Genomic DNA, 26,763 nt, shown 5'->3' with positions numbered 1-26,763 from the left:
CCCCCAGCCCTTTCCTATTCGTCCAAAAAAGTACCGTGTCGACCAATCAAAAAATGATATGGCAACGTGGCATCTAGTTGTTAAGAAACGGGGGGATGTTTTAGGAGTGACGGCGGTGTTTTGAGATGTGAGAGATTTGAGACGTTTAGCGCAAATCTTGTGTAGTTAGTGTGTAGTTAGTGTGTAGTGTAGTCAATAGTTTTGTTGTGTGTGTCAGAACAATGAGGCGGCTGCTGAATGTTACAGGTGTTACAGGAGTGATACATCTCCTGCTGTCAGGCCTGCAGGTATCAGGCTGTTGTTCTCCTTCATCTCATAGTGGACAGAAATTATTTTTTCGAGTGGCACAAATAATTTGTGTGGCATCAGATTTCATGCAGAACACCTGATTGTTCTGTAAATAGTTTGAAATGTTTATTTAAAAATGCCTTGGCTGCATTAAAAAAAAAGCTGCAAAAAACTTTGTTGTTTGCCAAACTGAGTTACTTCTTCAAAAAAGTAACTATATAATTAATTGCCCAGCATTGGTCATTATATACTATATTTTGCAGACAGAGTTACAGGACTCTCCCAGACCACAGACTCATACTCATAATACAAGTCAGAGCTTTATGAAAAAAAAGAAAAAAGAAAAAAAAAAAGAAAGTTGTGTTTTCGAAATTGGAGTTCAAGTTATTTTTACTTCCAATAGTGTTAACATACTACACAGGTCAATGACTAGATTTTTTTTTTACATTTTCACTGTAAGTGGGCTAAAGCAGTTAATTAAAAGTAGTCTAACATAAATGTAAATGCTGTAATTTGATTTGATTTTAATAAACCATGTAACTTGGATGGATTAGATGCTGGCGTGACCACGGTGCACACGTCTGATGTCGCTCACAGTGGCCCAAGGGACCGCTCAGGGAGTTTGTGTGTTCGCTCAGACACATGAAAAATTAGAGGGAACATTACTGTACTGGTTTGCCCGCACAAAAAATCATTTTCACAAAATGATGTTTATTATCGAGTACTGCCTACTAGATAAAGAGAAAGTCAGATGATGTTGATAAAATAGTAATAAATATGGCAGCAGAACATCATTCATTAATCAATTTATTGCATTAAAATTGATTTTAATTCAAGTTAATTCTTTCAAATCCAAGATCACTCTCAGCCTACTGTGTTTATTTCTAAACTGACAGCTGCATATTAAGCTCAGAAACATTATACTACAGCCTAGTAATGGGGAAATGGAAATGACTTTTGCTTCTGGGCAGATCCAAGTTATTTTTGGACAGGTATTGAACAGGTATCATTGTTGTGTGTTCTAGTAGCTTTTCTGCATCAGCAAATGAATGAACTCAAACCTAAAGCTGAGGCATGACAAGTAGCAGCTGAAAGTAGCTAGTACGAAAAGATTTTTATAAAATACTAATTACAGAGGCTTTAAGGAATCAGTCATTCATGTGGCAGATTGAGTTACAGAGACTCCACGTTGCTTTTGATTGAGTGTAGTAGTCTCTGTAATGTAACTATACACCAAAAATGAACAGATGATAGAACTTAACTTTTATTGATGTTGGCTGTTTATTTGAATTTTGTTATTTTAAACTTCTATCATTCCTCTGTGGTACCAAAATGAAATCTCGGTGTGTGTCTCTTTATAAGTCAGTTACTGTAAGTGCAAATGGTGTTGGGTTCCAGTCTGTGGCGGGAAACAATAAAGCCAGCTCTTTTTTTTCAACACTGACATCTCCGCCCAAGCAGCTGTAAAGTCCAGAGTGCCGGTCTCACTGTGTGTGGAGACTCCATGGATACAAGCAGACACAGTCCCTTGTTCATCCTTTTAAAAGACTCAAGCTTTGTGAGCGAGGAGAGGTGGATGCAAATGCATGTGTGTGTGCGTGTTTAACTCTCTCAGGGCTGTGGATGTGTGAAAAAGTGCAGACCACAGCACTAAAGTGCTTTTATTGTTCCACTTTGTGCCCAGTTCAGTCTTCTTCTACCTCTAGTATCACTGGAGCTTAACTGCTCTCAGGAGTCTGGACCTGAAAATGTTTGTGACTGTCTTGTTTGGAGGTTAGTAAAGTTGCTTGGCATGTTAATACTCTGCATGCAGGCTTAAAGGTTTGCAGGCATGCAGGTTTTTTTGTTTTTTTTTGCACCTTACAGAATTTGTTCCAAATTTTTTGTGAATACATGTGCATGACTTCTTGGCAGAGGGCAGGATGGAAATGTTCAATCTCAACTGTAAGCTGATAAACTTCCTCCATCATTTGAAAGAGAGGGCCGGTGTGGACTCCAAAGGTACTGGACTGAAATGCTGGATCATTTTAAATTGTTCATATACAAATTCTAAAAGCAACAAAATTCTTCCTGCAGATTGTGTGGACCTGATGGACAGCAGTGGTAAAGTGATGAACCTGGCAGCTAAGCAGCACAGTTTGGCTCTGGCCAGCAGTGTGCTGGTAGCCAGACAGTACTACGTCCTCCTGCGAGTCTGCCGTGAGTCCGTCTGGTCCATCCATCAGCAGGACTTCAGAGGAACAAACACCCAGATTATAAAAGCATTTTCAAAACCTAATCATGTTATCAGTGTCTGGTCTAAATAATTAGATTCCAAATATATTGATGTAATGATGATTAAGTGGCAGGACAAACTAATTCTGGTGCTTTCAGGGGTATCGTGAATGAAATGCATGTTGCCCTCCTAATTTTTTGAAAGCTGACTGTAAAGTATGATTTTACCTGTGTTTGAAAGCATGCCCGTGACTTCTTGTGCTCCCTCAGGAGATCATGAGGCTGGAGGTCAGAAATATGTCTCCCTTCAGAACAACAACAGTCAAAGTCATCCTGAATTAACAGGTAACAATAAGATAATGATAAGAATAACATCGGGGCTGTGGAAGTGGCTCTCTGAGGCCTCCTGCTGGACAAACCCATTCCTGCCATTGTGAAAATGCTACAAAACAAACATAAAGTTACCTCATGAGGTTTGTCATTGCTTGCGTTGCAGAACTGCTGAGGAGGCTGACTGACAAAGAGCCAGACAGAAAGACTAGAAAGAGACGGACGCCTCAGAGCAAAAACATCTCTGCAAACAGCAAGAGCCACTAAATTTAACACTGTCTATACGTATAAATCTGAATACTTTGCTATATTTCTATTTTAACTGAGCTAAAGTGGATGATTTCTTTTTAGTTAATAATAGTCAACATTGAAGAAGTTCAATAGAATAAGTTACATTTTGAGATTTTGTATTTCTGCATTAAATTGTTACTGTAACCAGAATGTCACAGAGAGGTAAATCAGAAGTACGAGCTGCTGTGTATTTTCCTAGTTTCTTGTGTTTCTAAGCATTTTCCTTTTCCTCATGCCTTTTGTGGCTTCCTGCCTGTCTGTGTGAGTTCCTTTTTGTCCGTCTTTCAGTGACTTTCTGATATATTTTGAGCACTGTTTCCTTGTGTGGGTTGCTATTTTCTTGACTTCCTGCCTTTGTTCTCTTCCCACCCTGCTTATTGTCAGATTTCGCTCACCTGCACCTTATATTCTCCATATTGTGTTTTTAGTCTGAATCCTTTCCCACAGTTCTTCCTCCCTCTTTTTCTGCATTTTGCCTTTTGGATTTTTTAAAATTTGAACCTCTTGGATTAAACTTTTGCTACTTTCTGCAAGTTAGCGTTAAACGTTTCTTTGCGCTAACCACCTGCAAATATAAAAGAGTGTGAATATAAAAGGAAATCAAACAGAATTAATGCTCTTAATGAATTACTGATGCAAAATTGTCTCATGTTTTTCTTTACCAGAAATCTAACTGCGGTGTATTACAGTCTGTACACTCCCTGTTAATACTGTACTGCCAAAGAATTAATGATGATGTGACTGGATTTGCCTGCATTGAAGACTTGCTTGCTGTTTTCATTAGGAAAACTCAAGGGAACAAAAGAAATTGAACTAAACTGATTTTCAGTCATGCACACAGCTGCGGGAACGTGTTAGATGGTGGGGTTGCTTCCACAGGATGTGGAAGGTGCTCTCAGCATAAATATAAAAAAGATCTATATAAATATTTAAGCGTAAATGTACAATGCATGTTTTCATCTGTGATTATGGTCCTTAAAATAAGCATAGAACAGTCTAATTAAAAACACAATATTTATTCATGAAAGGATGTCTTGCTAATTAAAAAACGTTGTACCCTATTTCCCTGCTGTGCGTTGCCTTTACCATCCACTAGGGGGTGCTGTAGTTCTCTCAGCAACCCTACTTCCCAAGTGTTGTCCTAGCTTTTTGGGAGCCTGTGCCTTTCTGAAAGCTGGAAGGTGCTGATGCCAGCCCAAACTGAACTTTAGTCATCTTCAGGAGATCCTCGATGTTTATGAAGGCTGTTAGGTAGCAGTTTTCACAATGTAGTAGCAACTGATAGTGGAGCTAACTCATAGGATTGACTCCCCCTGGTGCTCACTACCAGTACCATTGGACCAGACACCTATTACATTGTTCTGAACTGCTAAAACACTAGACTCCATTCTCTAAGACAAATTCTTAGTGGCCTAAACGTATTTTTCGAATCAAACACTCTTTTGGCCAAACCTTAAACACGGTTCAGGTACTTAGACACAATTTGCAAAACTTATACACTCTTTTTTTCAAAACCTTAAACATATTTTTAGTTATTAAACACATTTCACAACTTCAACACAACTGGCATCTTTTACACACGACAACTCACAACTGAACACACGTTTCTAATGATGTGATCAGACCCTCTGCAAGACTTAAAGATCTACGATATCAGTATGTGCGAGTGTAACCTGTAACCAGTGACTCTTCCAGTACAATTCTAGGCCCATAGGCCTACTGTTACTGTTGGCTAGGTTGTTGCAGATGGTACTCTTGCAGTACTGTAGTTATATATTGTAATAAACATATATCTGGAGTGCATATAGTGTAAATACACTATCTCATAAGTCTGTCTTTCTGTATCTCTACTTATCTATTATCTGTTATAGAGAGTGTTTGAACTGGATTCCATGGAAACCCCCATGCGTCACTTTTCATATAATAATCCTCCAATAGAGCGCAGAGATCCACATGACAATCATGCCCAGTGTTTTTAAGCCATTTTCTACACCGAGGTTTATTTGTGATTAATTATTTTCATTTGCTGCGCTGCAAGGAGAAAAATTAGAAAAAAAATGTTAAATTTCAATCACCAAAATGAAATTTGTTTACATTTTGCTGTTACAGAAGGATGTGGAAATATTGAAGAGTATAGCTACTGCTCAGCCTGCTCCTAAGTTTGGTAACACATTTATTATTCAAGCAAACTCTTCGGTTAATCTGCAGCTCAACACAAATGCCATAGCCAGCAGTGCCGTCAGGTGTCTCGGGTCAATGAACGGCTTCCACAAACCACAGCTGGGGGCTCCTCTACTCTTTCGAAATCACTGAAGATTATATAACGTGAGTAACCCATTAAATGCACAAATACTGCTGCTTCTGCCGTCGAGCTGCAAAACCAACAGAAACCCGCAGAGATGTCCGCATGTGAGTTTGAATCTCTGGAGAAATCTCTGGAGTCCCACCTGCCAGAGGCCGAGTTGGTGGAGGTGAAACGCATCTTATTCGGGAAGGAAACAAAGTGAGTTGTTGTGCTTATACAGCATTTCTTTTAAATTTACTAAAGGAAGTATGGGGCTTTCCCGTTTCTCTTTCTTTATGTTTCCTTCTCTGTTGTACTGGTTCCTGGTAAATTATTATTCTGCTCAGTGGACTTTGATCAAGCTGAAGGATAACTTACAGCCAGCACAGAGACAGGTTTGATAAATATATAGACTAAAAAACCCTACATACAGTTAGTTCCATAAATATTTGGACAGAGACAACTTTTTTCTAATTTTGGTTCGGTAAATTACCAAAATGATTTTTAAATGAAACAACTCAGACTTTCAGCTTTAATTCATTGGGTTGAATAAAAAGATTGCATAAAAATGTCAGGAAGTAAAGCATTTTTTTAACACAAGCCTCTTATTTCAGGGGCTCAAACGTAATTGGACAAATTCAATAATTGAAAATGAAATACTCATTTCTAATACTTGGTTGAAAACCTCTTGATGGCAATGATGGCCTTAATTTACGATTTTTTTGGTACACTTTAGATCAGGGGTGTCCAACTCCAATCCTCGAGAACTACTGTCCTGCAATTTTTAGACAAATCCTTGTTCTGCAAACCTGAATCAATGAATGACTTGTTATCAGACCTTTGCCAAACTTTATGGCAAGCTGAAGAGGTAATCAGACCACTTGATTCAGCTGTGTTGGAGTAGGGATGCATCTAAAAGGTGCAGGACAGTAGTGTTGTTCACTTGGTTGGCTGTTGTGAAGGGGTTTCTCATCACCATGAAAATGATTCTGCGATCATCCACCGCTGTTGTCTTCCATGGACTTCCAGGTCTTTTTGCGTTGCTGAGTTCAACAGTGCTTTCTTTCTTTCTCAGGATGGACCAAACTGTAGATTTTGCCACTCCTAATATTGTAGCAATTTCTCACATGTTTTTGTTTTTTCTGTTTTCACAGCTTAAGGTTGGCTTGTTTCATTTGCGTAGAGAGCTTCTTTGTCCACCTTGTCTGTTCACAGCAAAATCTTCCAAATGCAAACACCACACCTCAAATCAACTCCTGGCCTTCTATCTGCTTTATTGATAATGACATAACAAAGAAATTGCCCACAACTGCCTGTGAAATAGCCTTTGAGTCAATTGTCTAGTTGCTTTTGGTCTCTTTAAAAAGAGGATGGCACATGTTAAGGAACTGAAACTCCTAAACCCTTCATTTAATTTACATGTGGCTACCCTAAAAATAAAAGCTGAGAGTCTACACATTATGTCCATGTCCATTATATAACTATAAAAGTAAGATGTTTCAGTTAACGGGTCAAAAACAAAACTTGTGTCAGTGTCCAAATATATATGGACTTAACTGTATGTGCAGTTTCTGTGTCCAAGCAGGCCATGCAACTCTACAGTGCATTCAGAAAGTATGCTGATACCTTTTATCTTCTCCGCATTTGAAGATTTTATTGTGCATTTACAACACTGAATACCGAAAACTAAACATGTGCATCAATAACTCCAAGTCTCCTTTTTCAGATCATCTAAAAGTATCATGTCATTTACATAAGAAGTACCTGATTCCTCACTAGTCTTCCTGTCACTGCCACTGAGAAACACCTAAACGGAGTCCAGACAGTTCAGTATGTGATCTTGTCAGGCCAGAGAAGTACTCCAACTTGCTCTCAGAGTCCTCTCAAGCCTCTCTACCATGAAAGTCTACTTGCTCAAGTGCGTGAAAAGATGGTTGCCCACATCTCTGCAGAGGACTTCAGGAGCTCTGTCATTGTGATCAAGGGGTTCTTGAAAAGCTGCAGCCAGCTAACGAACCCTTTCTTTCCCTGAATAAAAATACTTGATAATATTATTTATTCACTTATTTTGTTTCAAAGATTTGTTTCATTTCGTTCTCAAAGCAAAGACCTGAAACACAAAAAGAACAATGCTTTATTTTCTGAACACTGTCTTACAGGAAGCTGGACCTCCCAGCCTGTGCTGTGGAAGCTGCTTCTGAGCGAGACTTTGAGCTTAAAGGATATAAGTTTGATGCGGCACAGGAACAACTCAGGCCACCCAGAAACATCCGAGTGGGACTCATTCAGCACCACATTGTTCTGCCCACTGATGCCCCCATCCTGGATCAGGTTACTAGTTACACACTACAGTACTAACCAGAAGACCACATGTACCAAACCTGTTGCGGTACATTAGCAGAGCGATAGAAACAGATAGGAGGCTGTAAGGTGTTTGACTGAATGACCTTCTGTAAAACTCTTCATGTACATCATGGTTCAAGAGAAGTATTCAACATGTATCTGCTTAAATAATTTACCTAACCAAAAGCATCAATACCATGAATAAAACGGCTCCATTTCATTGGTAGAAGTGACTGGTGTTAATATTTCATTGCTGCTCTCCCTTCACAGATCAGTGCCATGCACAGCCGAATTGGTGAAATGGTTGAGGTAGCAGCCACGTGTGGCGTAAACATTGTCTGCTTTCAGGAGACCTGGAGTAAGTGTCCATTTGCAAGAATGATAAACTTATCCAGCAAACATACAGAATAGGTACCAACAGAGACTGGGTTTATGTTTCTTTCGTTATCAGCCATGCCCTTTGCATTCTGCACCCGTGAGAAAGAACCATGGACAGAGTTTGCAGAGTCTGCTGAAGAAGGAAACACCACACGCTTCTGCCAAGAGGTGAGATCGTAGAGCTTTACTGCAGCGCGGTTGATACGTTGGGGACTGCAAACCTAACAGTTCTGCAATTCCACAATTAGCTGGCCAAAAAGTACAACATGGTCATAGTTTCACCGATTCTGGAGAGAGAGGAGTTACACGGCACCCTGTGGAACACGGCGGTGGTCATCTCCAACTCTGGAAACATGCTGGGAAAGAGCAGGAAGAACCACATTCCCAGGATCGGGGACTTTAATGAGGTGAGTGGGTGATCTAAACGATCCACTGTGGCTGTGCAGGAACTGAAAAACTGCTGTTCTCATCGTCTTGTGTTTTCTACTCAGTCTACATATTACATGGAGGGCAACACTGGCCACACAGTGTTCCAGACACAGTTTGGGAAGATTGCTGTGAATATTTGCTACGGCCGTCATCATCCACTCAATTGGTTTATGTACAGCATGAATGGAGCTGAGATCATCTTCAACCCCTCGGCTACCGTTGGAGCTCTGAGGTAAGGGAGCCCCCCTACCCTAACCCTAACCCATAGTAAGCTTTCTATGGTGCAGACAGCCCTTGTGATCCAGGTATGGTGGTAACTGATAATGTGCTTTAGTCATCCATATTCCTACGTTCAGAAAAGGGTTTAATTAAATACTCAAATTGCCATACCCTGAATTCAGGTTGAAGCAATGTTATCATGAAATGTTGCTACCATTACTACATAGTATATCTAAGTAATGCGATGATAATATTGTTTCTTCTCTGCAGTGAGCCCATGTGGCCTATAGAGGCCAGAAATGCAGCAATAGCTAACCACTGTTTTACGTGTGCCATTAACCGTGTTGGGACAGTAAGTTTGCAGGAATCATTCCAACATATTTCTGATGAATGACAAAATATAAAATCATGCCAAAAATAATCTTTTCTACAGGAACATTTCAAAAGTGAATTCACGTCTGGTGATGGGAAAAAAGGTAAAGGTTTTATTTTTTTAAGTCCCAGGATGTATGCACGTATCTCTTCATATGTTGTTATCAAAAAATGACTGTATGGTGAAGTGGATGAAGCTAATTCTGCCTGAGTGAGTTAATTCTTTAAGGTGTCCTTAACGAACAGAAGAGAAAATGATTCTGTATCCATGAGCAGCACGCTCTAACTGAGAGGTGTTTTAAATCACCCTGGGTCTTTGCAGCACGGCTGTCTGGACTATCGTCAATGCATCAGTTACATTTGGTGTTCTTGCATGGAGCTAAATCAGGGTCAAAAATTTTATTGATTTGAAAAAGTGTTTTGTTTTGTTTTTGCAGTTTTTGGGCTTGAATAAAAATAATTTATTCTGAATAAAAAAAATCATGCTTCAATTTTTTAAATATTAAAACTTCAAATCACTAAACTTTTGACTCCATTTTCTTGGCTTTTTCAGCTCACCACGACTTTGGACATTTTTATGGGTCCAGTTACGTGGCAGCTCCTGACGGCAGTCGCACGCCAGGCCTCTCTAGGACCCGGGATGGGCTGCTCGTGGTAGAAATGGATCTCAACCTAAATAGACAAATCAGTGACAAGTGGAGTTTTAAGGTAAATTTAGCGAATTGTAACCTTTTTAAAATGTTTGAAATTTTGATTAGAAATAAAGTTTCATTAATTATTTTTGAATGCATGTAATTCAGTCCAAAAACAAAGATAAGAAGAACAATATTTCCCTCAGAAATCCTTGAGCGTAATGAATGAGTGCCACAAAAAGATTATATGTATGCAGAATTCAAATATGTCTGTATGTCTGCTGCTACCACACCTGTATCTGCATCCTCCAATTCTCCAGGTAGATTATGCAAAAGCTTTGAAGATGCTGTGTTTTTATTTATTCTTGCAATGATTGGATGGTTGTACATTCACTTCAGCTATTCTTTGCAACCTTGACTGACTTCTTCAGTGTCTTTTTCTTTGCAGATGACTGGACGGTACGCTGAGTACGCAGAAGAACTTGCCAAAGTTGTTCAGCATGACTTCAAACCCAAAATAGTAAAAGAGTAGAACATATTCTACAAATAGTGCACATTTATTATAGCCTATTTCAGCAGGAAACATGCTCAGTTCAGATTTAATTTGACACAAAGATCATGTCTGTCAGACTGACTGATTTCTGTCATTTAATGTGATAAAACAACATTCAAAGTCAAACCTTTGTCCTGTTCTCATTTGAACTGTCGGACTGAACCACTGCTGAATTAAAGGTCGCCTATGAACCTGGTGTTTCAAATCTCCTTTTAAATCATTGGCTATAATAGACATTTTCCTACAGGCCACAGTGGCTTTTGAATTGGCATTACAGCCCGGGCCCTCCTGTGGCAGACAGCTAACAAGGGGAATGGTACCACCAGGGCTGAAATGCAGCGGCGGCACAGCCCGCATAGGTGTCCAGGGTGTGACAAGGCTAAAAGACAAGAGAAAGACAGAAGAGCATGACAGCGAGACAATGAGCTCTTCGTTGTACCTTTTCTAAAATCTCTTTGAGCTACCCAAGTTGTCCAAGTTCAAGTAAATTAAAATAAGTGTGGATTTAGCTTGGGCTTTGGACGTAGTTGTAGTGGTTAAAATGCAGTGTAAAATAACTTAAAAGTACTTTTTAATGGTTTAGAAAAGATAAAAGTGATTCACTGTTTCAAACAACTGATTCTTATCATTTCATTCAGAATTAACAAATAAGTCCTCTTAAGGAAGTTATCTGGGTGAGAAGTAGGCCTGAGATGGAAAATCAGGATAGACATCATTTATTGGGATCTGTTGTGCACATTTTCACCTCCATGTTTTTACTCTTGTACTCTGCTGGAGTCGCTTTAAGTAATTCATGGCTAAAATCAATGCTTATTTATCTAATACTGGGTCTCAATTCAGTTTGTCCTCTGAAAGAAACTGTTTTGGCCTCTGCCCTTTCAAGGCCGCTACATTTAAAGCAGCTATTTTGCGATAGGTTGCAAACATAAGTTTCAGATACCAGGTGGGTGGGGCTTCTGTTGTTTCAATTACCATATTGGGAATATACTGACATCATATAAAGCAAAAAGCAAAAGAGAAGTGACTGGAAATGGAGTGTTTAGACCAGTCTAGTTCAACTTGTACATATACTGACATCCTTATTTGAATACAATAAACATTCCTTTGAGAGTTTGGTTCACATTGATGCAGTAGCCTCACTTGATGTGAATCTCCAGTTCCACCACATCAAAAAGGTGCTGTACTAGATTTAGGTCTGGTGATTGTGGAAGTGATCTGAATAAAGCAAACTGATGCTCAAGAAACCTGCTTGAGATGATCCGAGCTTTGTGAGCTGGCGTGTTATCTTGTTGGAAGCAGCTATCAGAAGATGGGTACACTGTGGTCACAGACGCCTGACCGTACTCATTTTTCTGTTTAGGTGTGGAGACGACGCTGGAGTTTAGGCAACAGCAAATCTTTATAATTCCCTTTTAAACAGTGTCCCAACTACACAGCACTTGATGTTGTTTATATAAGATTTGACCTATAACATGAGGTTTAAGGTATTAGTTCATTATTAAACCTTTATAAAGCAGACGAAAATAACAAGGCTGTTCAAATGTTTTAATCACAACATATAATAAATGCTCTATCTATACTGAATAAAAAAATAAAGCTTGTGGTTTTCACCCAAAAGCACAACCAGACAGGACCCACTTTTCCTTGATTCAGAAAAGAAATATAATTTAAATAACATAATCGTGTCTGGTATGAAAGTGTAGTGCAAAAACATGTAAGTTAAAAATAAAACTCCGTGACAATGCGTAAATGACCTCGTCTTCATTTACAAACCAAAACGACTTATCCTACTCCTAACGCGTGCATGTATCCGGCACATTCCCCAAAGGCACAGGACACATGTGGAGCTGCTTTTCCAGTGAAGCAAATGAATCCGGTGAAGTCACGTTTCATCTTGTCCGTGCTGAGTGTCCATGAGTTCCATACATCTATGGAGTATTGCATTGAACTTGCTTCATCATTTGAGTCACAATTTAGAGCATTAATTACCTGATACTCTCGTGACTTGCTTCCTGTATTTCCCTGTTTACAGAATCGTCTGATTAAAATGCGGTGAGTCGGGTGGATTTTTAAAAGGCAGGTAGAGGCGAGGCTGGGGGGGGTGGGGGGGGATGAGCAGCTTCACATTAACACTGAGCAGAACAAAGAAATTAACACTCCAAGTATTATCAGCATCAGCCCTGAATTATGTGCACACAATTTCCTGGTAAATTCTACTCTTGCTCATGTTTCCCGCAGTTCTGCCACAGTTGTGCAAGTCTGTACACTCAGTGTGAGATTCCAATACAACTGCAGTCATTAAAAATTTCCACATATAATATCTGTTCATCACAAAAACAGAAATAAAAAGATCCATCCTGGATTCCTAATTCTTCCCACGGTGAATCATTCAAAGGTTAAGTAGTGTTGGCATATACAGTACATGTATATATGTGAGCAGGCATTTTGGCACCGGAGGAAAAAAGCCTGCAAAAGGGGGATCTGTGACAGCAGACAGGAGGAGGTGTCACTAGACTGGGGATCTGCAGCATTTTGATATTCCTATAATGAGAAAATCCATCAACTCTCTTTAAAGACGAACAGGATGTCCTCGTCCGTCCCATAGCTGCGTCGAGCTTCCTCAAAGTTATTGACGCTGGTGCAGCACACCCCTAAAAACACACACAGATCTTTCAGCTCCAAGTTAAATAAATAAAAACACATTTATAAATAAGCTGCTCAAAGAGTGTACTCTGGGTCTGCTTCCCACTGTTAGCTCTATAGATGGCAATGTTCATGGACTGCTATAAAACTCACAGGTGACCGTACAGTGAATACCACCAGCCATGGTGCTTATACATAATGTCTCAACACCTGCTGGATTACCATGAAATTTGATCCACACCCTCGTGTCTCCCTCTGGATTCATTAGAATTACTTTGGATTAGTGCTGGGCCTGAATATATTATGTTGACTATGCTGAAGCAATATGAGAGTGGACCTTTAGTAAGTGTACATCTTTCTCATGCACGACTCCATTTATATGAAACAACAAATAAGACTCTGATCAACAGAGTCTTGCTTACGGAAAAAACAATGACTTGTGAAACATGAACCATTTCTAACTCCAGAAACTGCACAAATACACCACTGAACATCAAGCCAGGCAGCATAAACTTGTGCTACCAGCTTGAATTGACTCTGTCACTACTAAGGAGGATGAAGAAAAGACAGCACAGTTGCCCCACAAATAAAGTCCGCCGTTTAGAGGTTTATCTGTTTTAAAAAAAAAAAAAAACACTTAGCTTTTTTTTTTTCTGCATTTCTGTCGTTCACCATGTGAGGGGTTCAGCTCATGCAGTGACATGGAACCAAGCAAGGCAAAGAGTACTCAGAGCTAACAGGTATTCTTCCTGATAACTGAATAATTCATACACCAGTATTACCATACACCCCCAAAGGTTTGTTTATGTTAATGGAAACATTGACGTTCACGAATCACATGATGGCTGAAAACAGCTGCAACAAAAAGTGGCATTACACCAAAGCTGAAAGCAGAGCAGCTGCTGTTTAAGGACTGACTCCATCACTGTGTGCAAAAATGTAACCTTTCTTAGTCTAAGCCTAACAGTAGGTTTTATTTTAATTTTATCATTTTATCATATACATTTTATTTCTGAGGATTCCTTAAAAAGAACAGCTCACAGAACTCAAATTAAGAGGATTTTGCTTTAGTGCTATTCATCCATCCATCTATTTTCTTCTGCTTCCAAACCGGTCTCTTGACCATCTGCAACAGGGCGAAGTACACAGTAAACGGGTGGGGGTGGGGGACCTTCTTGCTGTGAGGCAACAGCAGGATGATGGCCATCCTGATAATTCCAGTGTGACATGAAGACTTTAGGAGATACCGGCCTTTGAGATTTTTTCTTTTTAAGTGAATGGAATCAGGCAGCAGTTACAGGCAGCGGGTGGCTGTAGCTCAGGTGGTAGAGGAGATCAGCTACTGATTGGAAGGTTGGTGGTTCGATTCCTGGCTCCTCCAGTCTACATGCCAAATATCCTTGGGCAAGATACTAACCCCAAATTGCCCTCCATCGGAGTGTGAATGTGTGTGAATGCTTATTAGTTGCACTTGAGTTTAGAAGTGCTTGTGTGATTGGGTGAATGAGGCATGTTGTATAGAGCGCTTTGAGTACTCCGGGAGAGTAGAAAAGCGCTATATAAGAATCAGTCCATTTACTTGTGGTGCTCAAAACACCAGTGAGCACATTTTGTGCACCCAGTATGGATTTGTGTGAAATATTAAAATCTAGATCAATCTAGAAGATCACCTGCAAACCTTGAGCCATCCACTTCTCTGGCAGCTTTTTTACAATAACTTCCACACAACGAGCAGTGTCATGACAGGTAAGGTTAAGAAGGAGGATTCACATTTACTAAGACTTTCTCTTACTTACCACAGATTAATTTCAGTTAGAGTTATAGTAGAAGTAGAAATACAAGTATACTCACGGTCAGAATACGCTGGGTTATTGTAGAAGATTGAGCCAGTGGTTCTGTTGAAGCCACACACAACCACAAAGTGACCCTGATAGTCCGGCTTCCTGCAGAAACACTTCTGACCCACGGGCATGAAGCAGCAGTATTTGACAGGCTGGGAGCACAGTTCACATGTCAACACCACAGCATTGACCAGCACTATGGCAACGTGGCCCTGCTCCAGATGAGACTGGATTTCCTGAACTGAAACAGAACTGTGAGAAGGCACACACAACTGAGGTCATATATTTATTTTAAGGTACTGAAAAAAGTAGGCGGGTAGATTAAAATCAACAGGAAGCTCACCATTTCTTCACCACCACACCTTTGCTCTCCGCTTTAAGGAAGAGCTCATTCACTCGGTTTTCCTCAGTATCAAAATGCTTCTTGTAAAAGGACTGTAAACAACAACAAAACATCATCAAGACACAATCATAGATAACTATCAAACTGTTCAAAACAGGCTAGAATTACACTGTTAGTTTGTTCTACATACCTGGTTTTTAAAGCCCTTATCTACACCCAGAGTCTGTGTACAAAAGCAGTGTTTGATTCCTAGATGGCACATGAGGTAGGCCAGGTCGATAGTCCACACACTTTCTGTCAGCTTCAGATCCCAGCACGCCCTCTGAAACTCATCATCGCTGACAGGGTGGAGGTACCTGCACATTCAAACAACCGGAGTGTGAATCCCTCACACAATGTCAAGGCACCTTTGATTTGCAATTCAGAAAAGAGCCTGCTGGCAGGCAGTGCAGGAAGCACTGCAGTCTGTATGGCAGATACAGTACATAGTGCAATAAAAACATGACTTGTGAAGGTAAAAACCTTGATGTGCTCTTACTTGAGGACCATCCTGGAGCAGGCTAAGCCACAGTCCCAGTGGTACAGCTGCCGGATAACAGGAACATCCAGCAGGACATCATCTGAGTAAACCGAGGAGTTACTTTCACACTTGAACAAAACAAACACTAGCGCTGTCACAAGACTGATTCACGGTTTCACTCACCTGTCATTCTGCTGGTTTCTTTCTCTCACAGACCGCCCGCTAACTAACTCAGTACCAGCTGGTCAGTCTTGTTTGCAGCACTGAGGGCGAGGCTGGGTGCCCTCATCGATGCTAACTAGTTAAAAAAAACTAGCTCCCCGACTACAAGCGTCCAGGCTAGCACTATTTATCGCTCTGTTACCGATAAAACGCGCACAGCTCTGTGACTCACGCCGCTGCGAGGCGCACACACATAACTAACAAGAAAAACAGCAACGAAAACTCATTTTCAGGACGGTTTTCCGTGCCGACACTTCGAAGCGAAACGCTCCTCCGCTTCTGTGTTTACTCGCGTACTGAGACGCTTCTTGTGTTTGGTTGCGTCTTCAGTAAAGTTATACTGCCACCATGCGGTCTGGAGGAGACTTGAACGCTTCTTATGAAAACTATCGGCGCACTTTCAGTAATATGTATTTGAACCATTGATTTGAAATATTTTTAGACAAACTTTAAGTATTTCAGGACTAATCCTACTATTCACTACAATTTCAAACGGACGATGTTTTTTTAATGTATACTTCTCACTATAAGTCATGTGATTAGAAGAATAGGGGGACGGGAAATTCAAACGTCTTCAAGTGTTAAAAAATGTATTCATAGCAAAAGGAAAAAACAAAAAACAACCTCCCCCACCACCACACACAATTTTTGATGTAGAATATAAATAAAGCTATGAAGCTATGATTGGTGACATTATTGGGCACTTAGCAGTTTAGGCTACTTATGCTGAAAATCAGAGTGATTAGTATAAAAATAAATAATCTTGGATACATATAAATGTTTTCTATCGTAGAGAGGGGGAAATAATCATATAAATCAGTATTGGCTCATAAAATACACCATGTTCTGCCAAGATTATGGCATATTCGAATGATGATGATTCCATGTTCTAATGCATTATACAAATACTCTGTAACTATACTCCCATTTATTTTCACACAATTACATGTTTTTCACTCAATTCATATTACTGAATACAATTACCTGGTAACTGATAATGCATTATTTTGGGTGAAACTACCCAAAAGTGCAAATAAATCAAATCAAATAATTTCCGCAAGCTGTAAAAGAACATATTAATGCATCAGTAATTAGTAGCCCAGTGCTATATTTCATTCTGAAATAGTTCAATCTCCATCTTTGCTGCTGGTATTATAATTATATTTGGAAGATTACACATTTATACTTTTACTAGTGAGTGTTTTGTAGCTGCTACTTAAATAAAAGTCAGAGTTCTTCCTCCATCACTGTTTATCCTCCTTCTTTCTATTTACACATTTTATGGTTTCAGTGAAATACTCAAATGATGTTTTAATGTCACGTTTCATGAGGATTCCCATTTCTCTGTAGAGAAATGTTGCTCCTGCTACTGGGTTCCATAGGTGGTGCCCATTGACACCTGTGTTACAGAAAAACACAAACAAACAGACCGACATTTAACATCTTAGTCAGTACTAATTAAGTTCATCAGTGAAAGCGAAGGAGAAAAGTCCCTTACCGATGCACTGTCTGCATCTTCAATGAGATGTGTTGTTTTGTGTCTGCTGTAAAGATCTCGTTTCCTCGAGCAAGTCACCAAAAACCAGTCAGCAACCACGGGCACCTGAAGGAAAATAGACAAAACATTAAAAATCTGGTGTTTCATCACTTATACGGATGCTAGTTTGAACATTTCTCTTCTCACCAAACTGAGGAACGACAAGGCTGCACCCAAGTTCACTATGGTTGGAACGATGGAAAATCTTCCTGCCTGTAAGAATCCCAAACTACTGTAAGACTAAAGTAAAAACAAGGAAGGTTCTTGATAAATCATTGCTGTTTCAAGGTTTATTCAGGCCTCACAGTTCCAAACACAATGACGTCAAAACGGATCCCGTAAGCTTTGATCAACGTTCTGGTTTCCTCTCCATCTGCTGTCTTGTAGTATTTAGCAAATCTAAAAGACAGAAGTTTTAGCAGTTCTTTTATTCAGCCTTATACATTCATCAGTAAGCATCTGTTAAAAAATAAAATAGTTTCACCTAAAGTTGTAACCAGGGGCCACATTGTTGACAGGGTGTTTGTTGTCCAGCCTCCGGAAGCTGTATTTAGGTAAACACTCCCCTGCCCACCAGTCCAAATCGCAGCTCCAGTCAATAAGAATACCAAGGATACCCCCCTGTAAAAACAATCACTCAGTTCAGGTTTATTCAATTAGCACCTTTAAAATTAGGTTAGGGCTGTACAGATGTAATTAAAGACAACAATTAAACTATGATAGTCACTACAAAAAGTAGTGATTGGAGAAAAAACAATAACAAAGAATGGTATAAAACTAGTACACGCCTATGCCACAGTATTTTAATGACTGCTCGTGCTTTTGGCCATGAAACTGAAATAGTAAAATGCGTTTTATTGTAGGAGCATAAATGCAAATTAAAAAAAAAAAAAAAGGTTAAATGGCCATTGCTAGGTGATTGGTAGGCAACCACGATCATAATATATATATAGATAAGTACCTGTAAGGACCTAAAATTTGGTTGAAAACACCAACTATAATTGAAAACAGTGTAAGACTTACAATAATTATTAAGTTCAAATATGGCAATGCTGAATGAAAATGTTAACTTATAGCCGCTTTTCAGAGTTTAAAGAGACAACATTGTAAAACAATGTATCCTATAATGATGATGAAACAGCTACATAAAAATAAACCATGTAATGTTGCTCAACCACACTAAATGGAAAGCCAAAAAGATAGTTTTAAGAGTTCAGCATTTCCAGCTGTTCTCAGCTCCTACGGCAGACTTTAATCGCAGCACAGAGCACGGAAGCTAAAAAGGTTTTTGCCTTGTGATCTGGGGTGACCACAGAGAACATAAAAAATGCATACATTACACTAACTGTGGGAGTGACTATCAGACGGGAGCCTGGGAACCTGAGGGCTGTACTGGCTCACATCCTGCTTATGAGACATATATACTGGAGGAAGACCATACTGGAACTTGAACAATGAATTCCAGTACAGAAAGACAACGATCATTCGAGTCACCTTCACAGCCATGTCTTGAAAATCCTCCCCAGCCTCTGAGACAATATGCTTGAGTCTGAATATGGGACAGTGTGGGTCTGTGAGACGGCTGAATTCACACCTCTTCAGGTATGAGGAGTTCACATGAGGCAGTATGTTTCTTCTGGAGGAAGGAGGACAAGGCTCCGGTTTAATAGGAAAAACTGTGACTCTGTATGTTTGCTTAAGCATCTACAGATCTCCCTCTTACATTCAAATGCAGTTCACCGACCTGTGAAAGTTGAACTTTGGGTACGTGATGCTGTTTTTGATCAACACGGTGAAGTTTTCTGCTGCAGCCAGCAGCGCATGCCTGTCGGGACATGAAACGACACATCAAGCCTCCACAACACTGCAACTAGTAACAAATATTCTAACATGGTAAATGTACTCTTACTCAGGCAGCTTAGTGTCTATTTCAAGTGGGCACCATGAGAGCACTTCACAGGTCCGTGCAGTGGTGGAGTAGTTCTCACACAGTCCTGTCTGTATACCTGGGTGGAAAATTAATTTCATGCTGAGTTTTTGGTGCGTGAGGCCACAAATATTAAAGGGGCTGTATCATCAGGGAGGAAAGCCTACCGTTGCCCCGGGGATCACTGTGTCCCTCGACACAGTTGCAGTCATCCACACAAATAGTTGATGGGCTTGGAAGCTGCAGGAGAATCTCCAGTGTTAATGTGTACAAGGGAACGTGAAGTTAAAAATCCTAAATTAATTTCACAAAACATTTTTAAGCAATAATATGCAAAACAATTAATTAAATAAATAAATTTTTAAATGCTGGATGTAGAAAATATGACACAAACTGATTAATTACATTTTTAAATTAATTAAAAATCTTTGTCGGAAGCTCTCAATTTAAAAAATTGTCTAGAAACTGTTTCCTTTTTTCAGGCTTTAAAGGGTTAATGCAAACATTAAAAAGTATTTAATACTTAACCCTTTAAAGCCTGAAGTTTCTTGAGTCTTCTAACAATTTTTAATTAGATAAGTATCCATTTGGCTATATGAGTTTTAATTTGTGCCATATTTCCTGCATCAGGTATTTTTGTGCAATTTACTTGTCGTGGGAAAAAAAAAAAAATCACACTGACATGTAGAAGTCCCAAAAACTCACATAAAACATGATACACTTGACTTTAAAGGGTTTATAATCATATTTTTGATTTCTGCCAACTGAAAAACAATAGCCACAAAAATGTAGAAATCAAAAAAAAGAAGCTGTTAATACTTTACAATGACCATGTACTTGGCACTCTAATGGTCTTCACCAGGGGTCCCCAATCTCAGTCCACGAGGGCCGGTGTCCCTGCAGGTTTTAGATGTGTCCTTGATCCATCACAGCTGATTTAAATGGATAAATTACCTCCTCAACATGTCTTGAAGTTCTCCAGAGGCCTGGTAATGAGCTAATCATGTGATTCAGGTGTGTTGACCCAGGGTGAGATCTAAAACCTGCAGGGACACCGGCCCTCGTGGACTGAGATTGGGGACCCCTGGTCTTCACCACTGGTTGTGTGAGTTTGGCAAGACATGGCCAACCCTTGGCTCTGGGCCTGGTTATAGGATCTGTTTTGTAACAGCAGTGACTCACCTCGGGACAACGTGACTGCACTTGTTTTGGGGTCACAACCATATTCGTCAGCACAAAGAATGAATGATCGCCCTGTCAGAAAGTAGAGCAGGGAAAAAGTTTCCAGGGAATGAAAAAAGCCAAAACCTGTTGTGCTGTTCTTCCCCTCTCACATATAAAATGACAGAAATGCTAAAATGCATGTTTCAGTACCTGGGGAGGGATAATGTAATCAGCCACATCCCAAAAACGAGGCTCCGTGTCAGATGTGTTGGTGAAAGCGAAACCTTTCACTTTCGTGGTGACGGTGCTGATGACAGTATCTGTATCCTGGTAGGCCTTCTGCACCACACACACATACCTACAGCAGGTTCGCAGAAATGTCTGAGTTTAACTGTGCAAGCAAAAACATCATTTCATAATCCACATATTTCCCACATCCCCAACCAATCAATCCCCTTCTCTGATTTTATTGGGTACTTACCCAACCACATACATCACCACCAGGAATTGGGTGAACCTGAACACAAATCCTACACCTAAGCTGGGAATAACCAGCGTTTTTGGTGTTTCGTAGTCAAAAGCATAGTGCAGGAATCTCTTGCAGCAGCCTGCTGACTTGCTCATGGCTACACCACGAACCAGTGAAGATATGAGAAACAATGACGACTTGACAAAGCCGTCCTTATTCAAATTCATTAAATTCAAATCACATTTACTGCTCGGCAGATCCAATTTTAAGCATAGTGTTTTTATACTAACTCCAACATAGTTTAGACAACTTAGTACAGGTAAACATGCGTAGTAAACTTAATCTATGCTGACATTAGACTGCTGGACATGTTTAGGTATATTCCTGTAAATATGAATTCACGGGGGGGTGGAGCCTATCCCAGCTGTCTTAGGGCGAGAGGCTGGGTGCACCCTGGAGAGGTCGCCAGTGGCTAATTTAACAAATTTTCATAAATTTCACTCCTACCTGTTATCAGTTTAACTTGATATAAACACATCTCCCTTTTCTCACCCTCAACAGGTTGTGTCGGATGGCTGCCCATCCACGAGCCTGGTTCTGCCAGACGTTTCTACCTGTTAAAAGGGAAGTTTGCCAATTGCTTGCTTATAAACGGTCAGCTTATAATTGGGGACTTCTCGCAAATGTTGTGGGGTCTTTTACCTTACAGTGCAAAGTGCCTTAAAGTGGCTGTTGCTGGGAGTGCTATATAAATCACATTACATTTAAAATTCTAGAAAAAAATGTAGTTTATGTTTACTGATCATTTGTTGTAAGATAACAAATGAATAATGATATACCAAACTGCATAGCATTAAATGCAAAATTTCAGTTGGTCCATTATGATGACATAAATATAAATACATAAAAAATATAAAAATATACAAAACACACTTTACTAGGTGCGGGCTGTTGATAACATTTTTAGTGCGGTAAAGTTATTATTATTATTATTGTTTGTTACTTATTAACTCAAAAGTTTTTATGACGAATCATGTGGACCCATGTGGTAAATAAACCAGTTCCAAAGTGAGCAAAACGTTGCTGCAAACCAGGTCTAACAGGTTCTTACTGCCATCTCTGCTGTTCAACATCGGATACACACTGAAAGCACAGTATTAGACATAATATTTGATTTCATTTTGTGAAGAGGTGCAGGACGGGGGCGCTGAAACCTCTCTTTAAAAGAGTACAGCACCTTCTTTCAAAATGTGGAAATACTGAAAGTGCAGGAAACACAGAACCCTTTGTTGAAACAACTCACCAGAAATTTCCATGCCACTTTCAGATACTGCCAACTCGATCTGATTAAAAATTGTAAAAACAAGCACACACTGAGAAAGACATTGGCTATTACTACAGACTGGACACTAACATGGGAATTTTCTGTTGTGCGTGAATGATGAAGTCATGAGTAACGTAACAAAACAAAAGCAACATTAGTTAAGAATATTTCTTTATTCGTAACTCACATTGACTTCCATGAACACAGGACAGATACAATGTCACTTTGGTCCAATAGTACCTCAGATATAAATTCTATTAAAAAAAAGAAGACCCCTTAGGCTAACAGACACTTTGGCCACCAAGACAAAATGACATAGCTTGCCTTATGTAAAATAATGTTGCATCTCCACTCTTTCAAGTTTCTCCTAAGTCCACGTTGCCATAGTCATACAGTTTAAAAAGTAATCATACAGCAGATTGTGCACACAATATAAAAATGGATACTGCTCATTCTGCACTTTTTTAAAGGACAGGGTAGACACAAGGACATGGCAATGCATTAATAAAACTAACGATGTTCAAACATTATGATGTGTTTCAGTGTTTTTCAATTTTCAAGTATGAGATGAAGGCATCTACACTGTATTGTACAAAAGAAAGACAAACAGTCCACAGTAATGAAGCTACAGTGATGTGCCGATCAGAAAAACTTTGTTCATGTTTGTATCCTTTCGGAGCGATCGTGGCTCAAGAGTTTGGAGTTCGCCTTGTAATCGGAAGGTTGCCGGTTCGAGCCCCAGCTTGGACAGTCTCGGTCGTTGTGTCCTTGGGCAAGACACTTCACCCGTTGCCTACTGGTGGTGGTCAGAGGGCCCGGTGGCGCCAGTGTCCGGCAGCCTCGCCTCTGTCAGTGCGCCCCAGGGTGGCTGTGGCTACAACGTAGCTTGCCATCACCAGTGTGTGAATGTGTGTGTGAATGGGTGAATGACTGGATATGTAAAGCGCTTTGGGGTCCTTAGGGACCATAAAAGCGCTATATAAATACAGGCCATTTACCATTTACCATTACCATCATCCATGTCAGTGAACGTCTCACTCACGTGGCCGCCTTTGTTACTGTGTTCTCAAACAGCACAGCCAGTAAACCCAAAGTGATCTCATATTCGTCCAAATTCAAAGTCCACCCCGCCGTCGTGCAGGCTGCCTTCATTTGCATTATCGAAGCTGTTCTTCCCGTGGATCTGTTTGAGGTGCTTGCGGAGAACTGGCTTGTGAGCAAACACCATGTCACAGTAGTTACAGCGATGCGGCTTATCTCCGCTGTGCAGGTTTAGATGATCCAACAACGAGCACTTCTGGGTGAAGGTCTTGCCGCAGATCTTACACTGGAAGGGCTTGATGCCGGCGTGAACGCGCATGTGCCGGTGCAGGTTGCCCTTTTGCGTGAAGGTCTTGCCGCACAGCAGGCACATGAAGAGCTTGTGCATCTTGAGGTGGTTGGCGTAGTTCTCGAGTTGGCGGAAGACTCGGGCGCACTTGGGGCACTGGTGGTACCACTGGAGAGGCTTGTCATAGTTCCTCTGGTGTCCGCTGTGTTTCTCTGCAGGTGGAGATGAGGGAGGAGGGCTAAGTGGGTATCCCGCCACGCCAGGCGGAACCGCCATCTCACTGCTGCGGCTGTCGACGGTGGAATTAATGAGCGAGTGCTGGGGCTCAGGGGAGTGGAGCTCTGCAGGAGGGCTGGTGGAGAAGTGACCGGTGATAGAGTTCTCTGCAACATCAGACACAGACTCCACCTTTACTATAGTGATGTCACTCTCCACTATGCCTTGCCTTGGACGCCTGGTCAAGATCTGGACAGGGCTTTTGGGCTGTATAATCACATCATCATCTTCGCTTTCATCATCGTTATTATCCTGCTCCACCTGCTCCACTACCTCTTCCTCCTCCTCCTCTTCCTCCTCCTCCTGATGGACAGTCCGCACCTGAGAGCGCTCCTGTTCTATCTTTGCCTGGGAGGATAAATTCTCCTCCCTCTTCTCCCTCCGCATGTTTACATCCACCTCCAGCTGGCGTGGAGCCTGTGGTTTGATGAACTTGCTGAGGGCCTGAGTGCACTGCTCTACGATGTGGCCCATCTGGAGGAAGCTGGCCACTGTCAGGTAATGCACCAGCTCCAGCTCAGGAAACTCCAGCTGGCCAGTGTAGCAGGACAGCAGCAGCTGTCGGCCAACTTCTGCCTCCTGGATCATAGAGATCTGGACCTCCCTGGAGTCCTGCTGAAGGATGAACTGGTCCCTTAAGAAAGAGGAGCCAGCAGCAAACACCACTTTGTGACCAGGGACCTCCAGCTGGTTGATGCGAACAGTAACATCGCAGAAGCGCCTCTGGTGTCGCAGAAGGTTCATCTTCTGTAGCATGGAGTCTCCAAATGTGGAGAAGCGGAACTGCAGAATCACTTGGTTCTGGGCCATAGTGAACCAGGGGACCACAGCAGCTGTAGCAGACCAACATGAAAATACAAAGACTGAATATCTCTCCTAGGAATAGGCTACTATAAATTTTGAGAATCAAGTCTAGTTCTAAGGCAGGGGTGGGGGACTCCAAGCCTCAAGGGCCAGTGTCCTGCAGGTTTTAGATCTCACCCTGGGTCAACACACCTGAATCAAATGATTAGCTCATTTCCAGGCCTCTGGAGAACTTCAAGACATGTTGAGGAGGTAATTCAGCCATTTAAATCAGCTGTGTTGAATGAAGGACACATCTAAATCCTGAAGGACGCTGGCCCTCGAGGCCTGGATTTCCCCCACCCCTGTTCTAAGGTCTTGCACTATCCGGACACCGATTACAATTTTTAACTTTAGGTGGCAGGTGGTTTTACCTGGATGTAAACATTTTAAAGATTTTGTTAAAAAATTAAAAAAAAATACAATAAATACAATAAATACACACACACATGCATATATACATATATATATACACACACACACATATATAGTTTATATAATTAACATCACCTGTGTCAATTACAGCCATACCAATTATAACCACAACAATCAACCTTGCGTGTGCTGCCTGGACAGCGCGAGACCAGACTCGATTCACAAACCGGTCAATTTAATAATTACAAGACTATCGCTTTCAAAAGTTTCTTAGTTGGCGGTTATCTTTCAATGCTCTATTGAAAATGACTGTCCACGCTTTAATTCGGCGTTGACCAGTGTAACATAAGAACAAACAAAAAATGCTGATTTAAATCGGCTGCTACTATAACTGCTTTTCACGGTGGTAACATCATTGACGAGCAATATTTAAATTAAATATGAAAGTGTTGAATAGCCATTAGAGCCTTACGCGGAAACACATTAAAAGGAAAAGTGGATGTATTGATGATACAATATTACCAGAATGTACCGATAAACAAGACAATATGAAATTATCGGTCTGTTTTAAGCGAACACTGCAACTTGACTATCGTTCTCTGAGTATATTAGCGTAGCGCCCAGCTAACGCAAGGTTAAAGTCTGGCCTTTATTTAGAGTAAACCTGAGTAAATCCCCCCCAAAAAAATACATTACTCTGGTATAACACGACCAAGGCTAACGTTAGCTGTACTGTAGCTAAATGGCATCAATCACGCTCTATGTGTCCCCTCGGCCTACTCCTTACTGTTCAGCCAGCCGCCCAGGCTGTCCTATAACATGCTTCACTGTTGCTTTATAACGAGCTATAAAACGGCACTTTCACTTTTTCCTCGCAGTACTGAGTGTTGCGTACCTGCTTAAGCCCTTGTAAACAAACTGGTTTGTGATGCTGTAGGTGAGACGTTGGCCTGTCTGGGGGATATGAGGGAGCTGCTCCGGATGCAAAACACCTTTAAAGGCCCAGTACACTCATCTCTCGGCTTGTCTCTGGAAACGCGTTCCACATTCAAATATGCCCCAAAATACTGTTTAGGGGTAGTATTCCAGCCCCATCGTTAATACGCCATCTTTTTCTCCGTAAAATTGTCGTTTGCTTTCAAATATCAGTTATCTTCCAGCGCACTGGAGAGAATGAGCTAGATATCCACGAGATTGAAACATTTCAGTTTTTCCTGTAAATGAATGTGTTTTATTAAATGAGGGCAGGCGAGAAGTCGGGTGTGGGGTGACTGAATGAGACTCTGGCTGGAAGAACCATATTGGGCTTCATCTCTGCTGTGTGGGTATTTTCACAGTGCAGTGTTACTGGCTTGCATGTATTCTGGTTTGCGGTGTGTGTGGATCCTTTCGAGATCATATAATTGGTGTGGACAGATTTGTTAGCTTCCAGGCTCCATCAGATCTGTCATCAGGTTCAGTCTCTGCTGAAGGTCCCAAGTTTAACCTTTGTAAAATAACGTAATTTTTCAGTATTTCTTGTGGCAGCAAATTGTTTTTAGGTCTCTAACAGATAATCGATTATTATTATAATTTAGTGGTTTGCAGGTGAATGATTTCAAGTGCTCACAGCCATA

General features: G+C 40.7%; 5 protein-coding genes across 6 annotated transcripts; 2 read left to right on the top strand and 3 right to left on the bottom strand.

The window, feature by feature from the left end:
• The first annotated feature begins 1,748 nt into the window (after positions 1-1,748).
• LOC120442944 (uncharacterized protein C22orf15) lies at positions 1,749-3,741 on the top strand. The gene is made up of 5 exons (XM_039620292.1): positions 1,749-2,061; positions 2,203-2,289; positions 2,365-2,487; positions 2,773-2,847; positions 2,999-3,741. The coding sequence occupies exons 1-5, from the start codon at positions 2,037-2,039 to the stop codon at positions 3,097-3,099; spliced, it is 411 nt and encodes a 136-aa protein (XP_039476226.1). The 5' UTR covers positions 1,749-2,036; the 3' UTR covers positions 3,100-3,741.
• A 1,592-nt stretch (positions 3,742-5,333) lies between these two features.
• Positions 5,334-10,459, top strand: upb1 (ureidopropionase, beta). Its single transcript, XM_031742810.2, has 10 exons — positions 5,334-5,626; positions 7,567-7,738; positions 8,021-8,108; positions 8,202-8,296; positions 8,377-8,535; positions 8,620-8,789; positions 9,047-9,128; positions 9,210-9,252; positions 9,702-9,856; positions 10,229-10,459. The coding sequence occupies exons 1-10, from the start codon at positions 5,523-5,525 to the stop codon at positions 10,310-10,312; spliced, it is 1,152 nt and encodes a 383-aa protein (XP_031598670.1). The 5' UTR covers positions 5,334-5,522; the 3' UTR covers positions 10,313-10,459.
• A 1,392-nt stretch (positions 10,460-11,851) lies between these two features.
• On the bottom strand, positions 11,852-16,676 carry gucd1 (guanylyl cyclase domain containing 1). The gene is made up of 6 exons (XM_031742833.2): positions 15,864-16,676; positions 15,699-15,780; positions 15,351-15,516; positions 15,161-15,252; positions 14,828-15,069; positions 11,852-12,984 (listed from the first exon to the last, which is right to left on the bottom strand). Exons 1-6 carry the CDS (start codon positions 15,868-15,870, stop codon positions 12,893-12,895), a joined length of 681 nt encoding a protein of 226 aa, XP_031598693.1. The 5' UTR covers positions 15,871-16,676; the 3' UTR covers positions 11,852-12,892.
• Positions 16,677-16,810: 134 nt separating this feature from the next.
• Positions 16,811-21,196, bottom strand: p2rx4b (purinergic receptor P2X, ligand-gated ion channel, 4b). 2 transcript variants are annotated; one of them, XM_031742805.2, is made up of 12 exons: positions 21,012-21,193; positions 20,741-20,888; positions 20,549-20,620; positions 19,534-19,606; positions 19,349-19,445; positions 19,184-19,264; positions 18,934-19,075; positions 17,924-18,060; positions 17,745-17,838; positions 17,587-17,652; positions 17,401-17,505; positions 16,812-17,301 (listed from the first exon to the last, which is right to left on the bottom strand). In XM_031742805.2, the coding sequence occupies exons 1-12, from the start codon at positions 21,152-21,154 to the stop codon at positions 17,269-17,271; spliced, it is 1,191 nt and encodes a 396-aa protein (XP_031598665.1). In that variant the 5' UTR covers positions 21,155-21,193; the 3' UTR covers positions 16,812-17,268. The 2 variants fall into 2 exon arrangements, with proteins under 2 accessions (XP_039476841.1, XP_031598665.1); XM_039620907.1 differs by lacking the exon at positions 20,549-20,620 and having other exon boundaries at positions 16,811-17,301; positions 21,012-21,196.
• Positions 21,197-23,210: 2,014 nt separating this feature from the next.
• Positions 23,211-26,463, bottom strand: zbtb26 (zinc finger and BTB domain containing 26). The gene is made up of 2 exons (XM_031742808.2): positions 26,043-26,463; positions 23,211-24,762 (listed from the first exon to the last, which is right to left on the bottom strand). The coding sequence occupies exon 2, from the start codon at positions 24,737-24,739 to the stop codon at positions 23,423-23,425; it is 1,317 nt and encodes a 438-aa protein (XP_031598668.1). The 5' UTR covers positions 24,740-24,762; positions 26,043-26,463; the 3' UTR covers positions 23,211-23,422.
• Between the last annotated feature and the right edge of the window lie 300 nt (positions 26,464-26,763).

This window comes from Oreochromis aureus, linkage group 12 (genome assembly GCF_013358895.1).
Source record: "Oreochromis aureus strain Israel breed Guangdong linkage group 12, ZZ_aureus, whole genome shotgun sequence".
Classification (NCBI taxonomy): Eukaryota; Metazoa; Chordata; class Actinopteri; order Cichliformes; family Cichlidae; genus Oreochromis; species Oreochromis aureus.
Note: the sequence above shows the minus strand (reverse complement) of the source record. Positions and strands in the feature narration are given on the sequence as shown.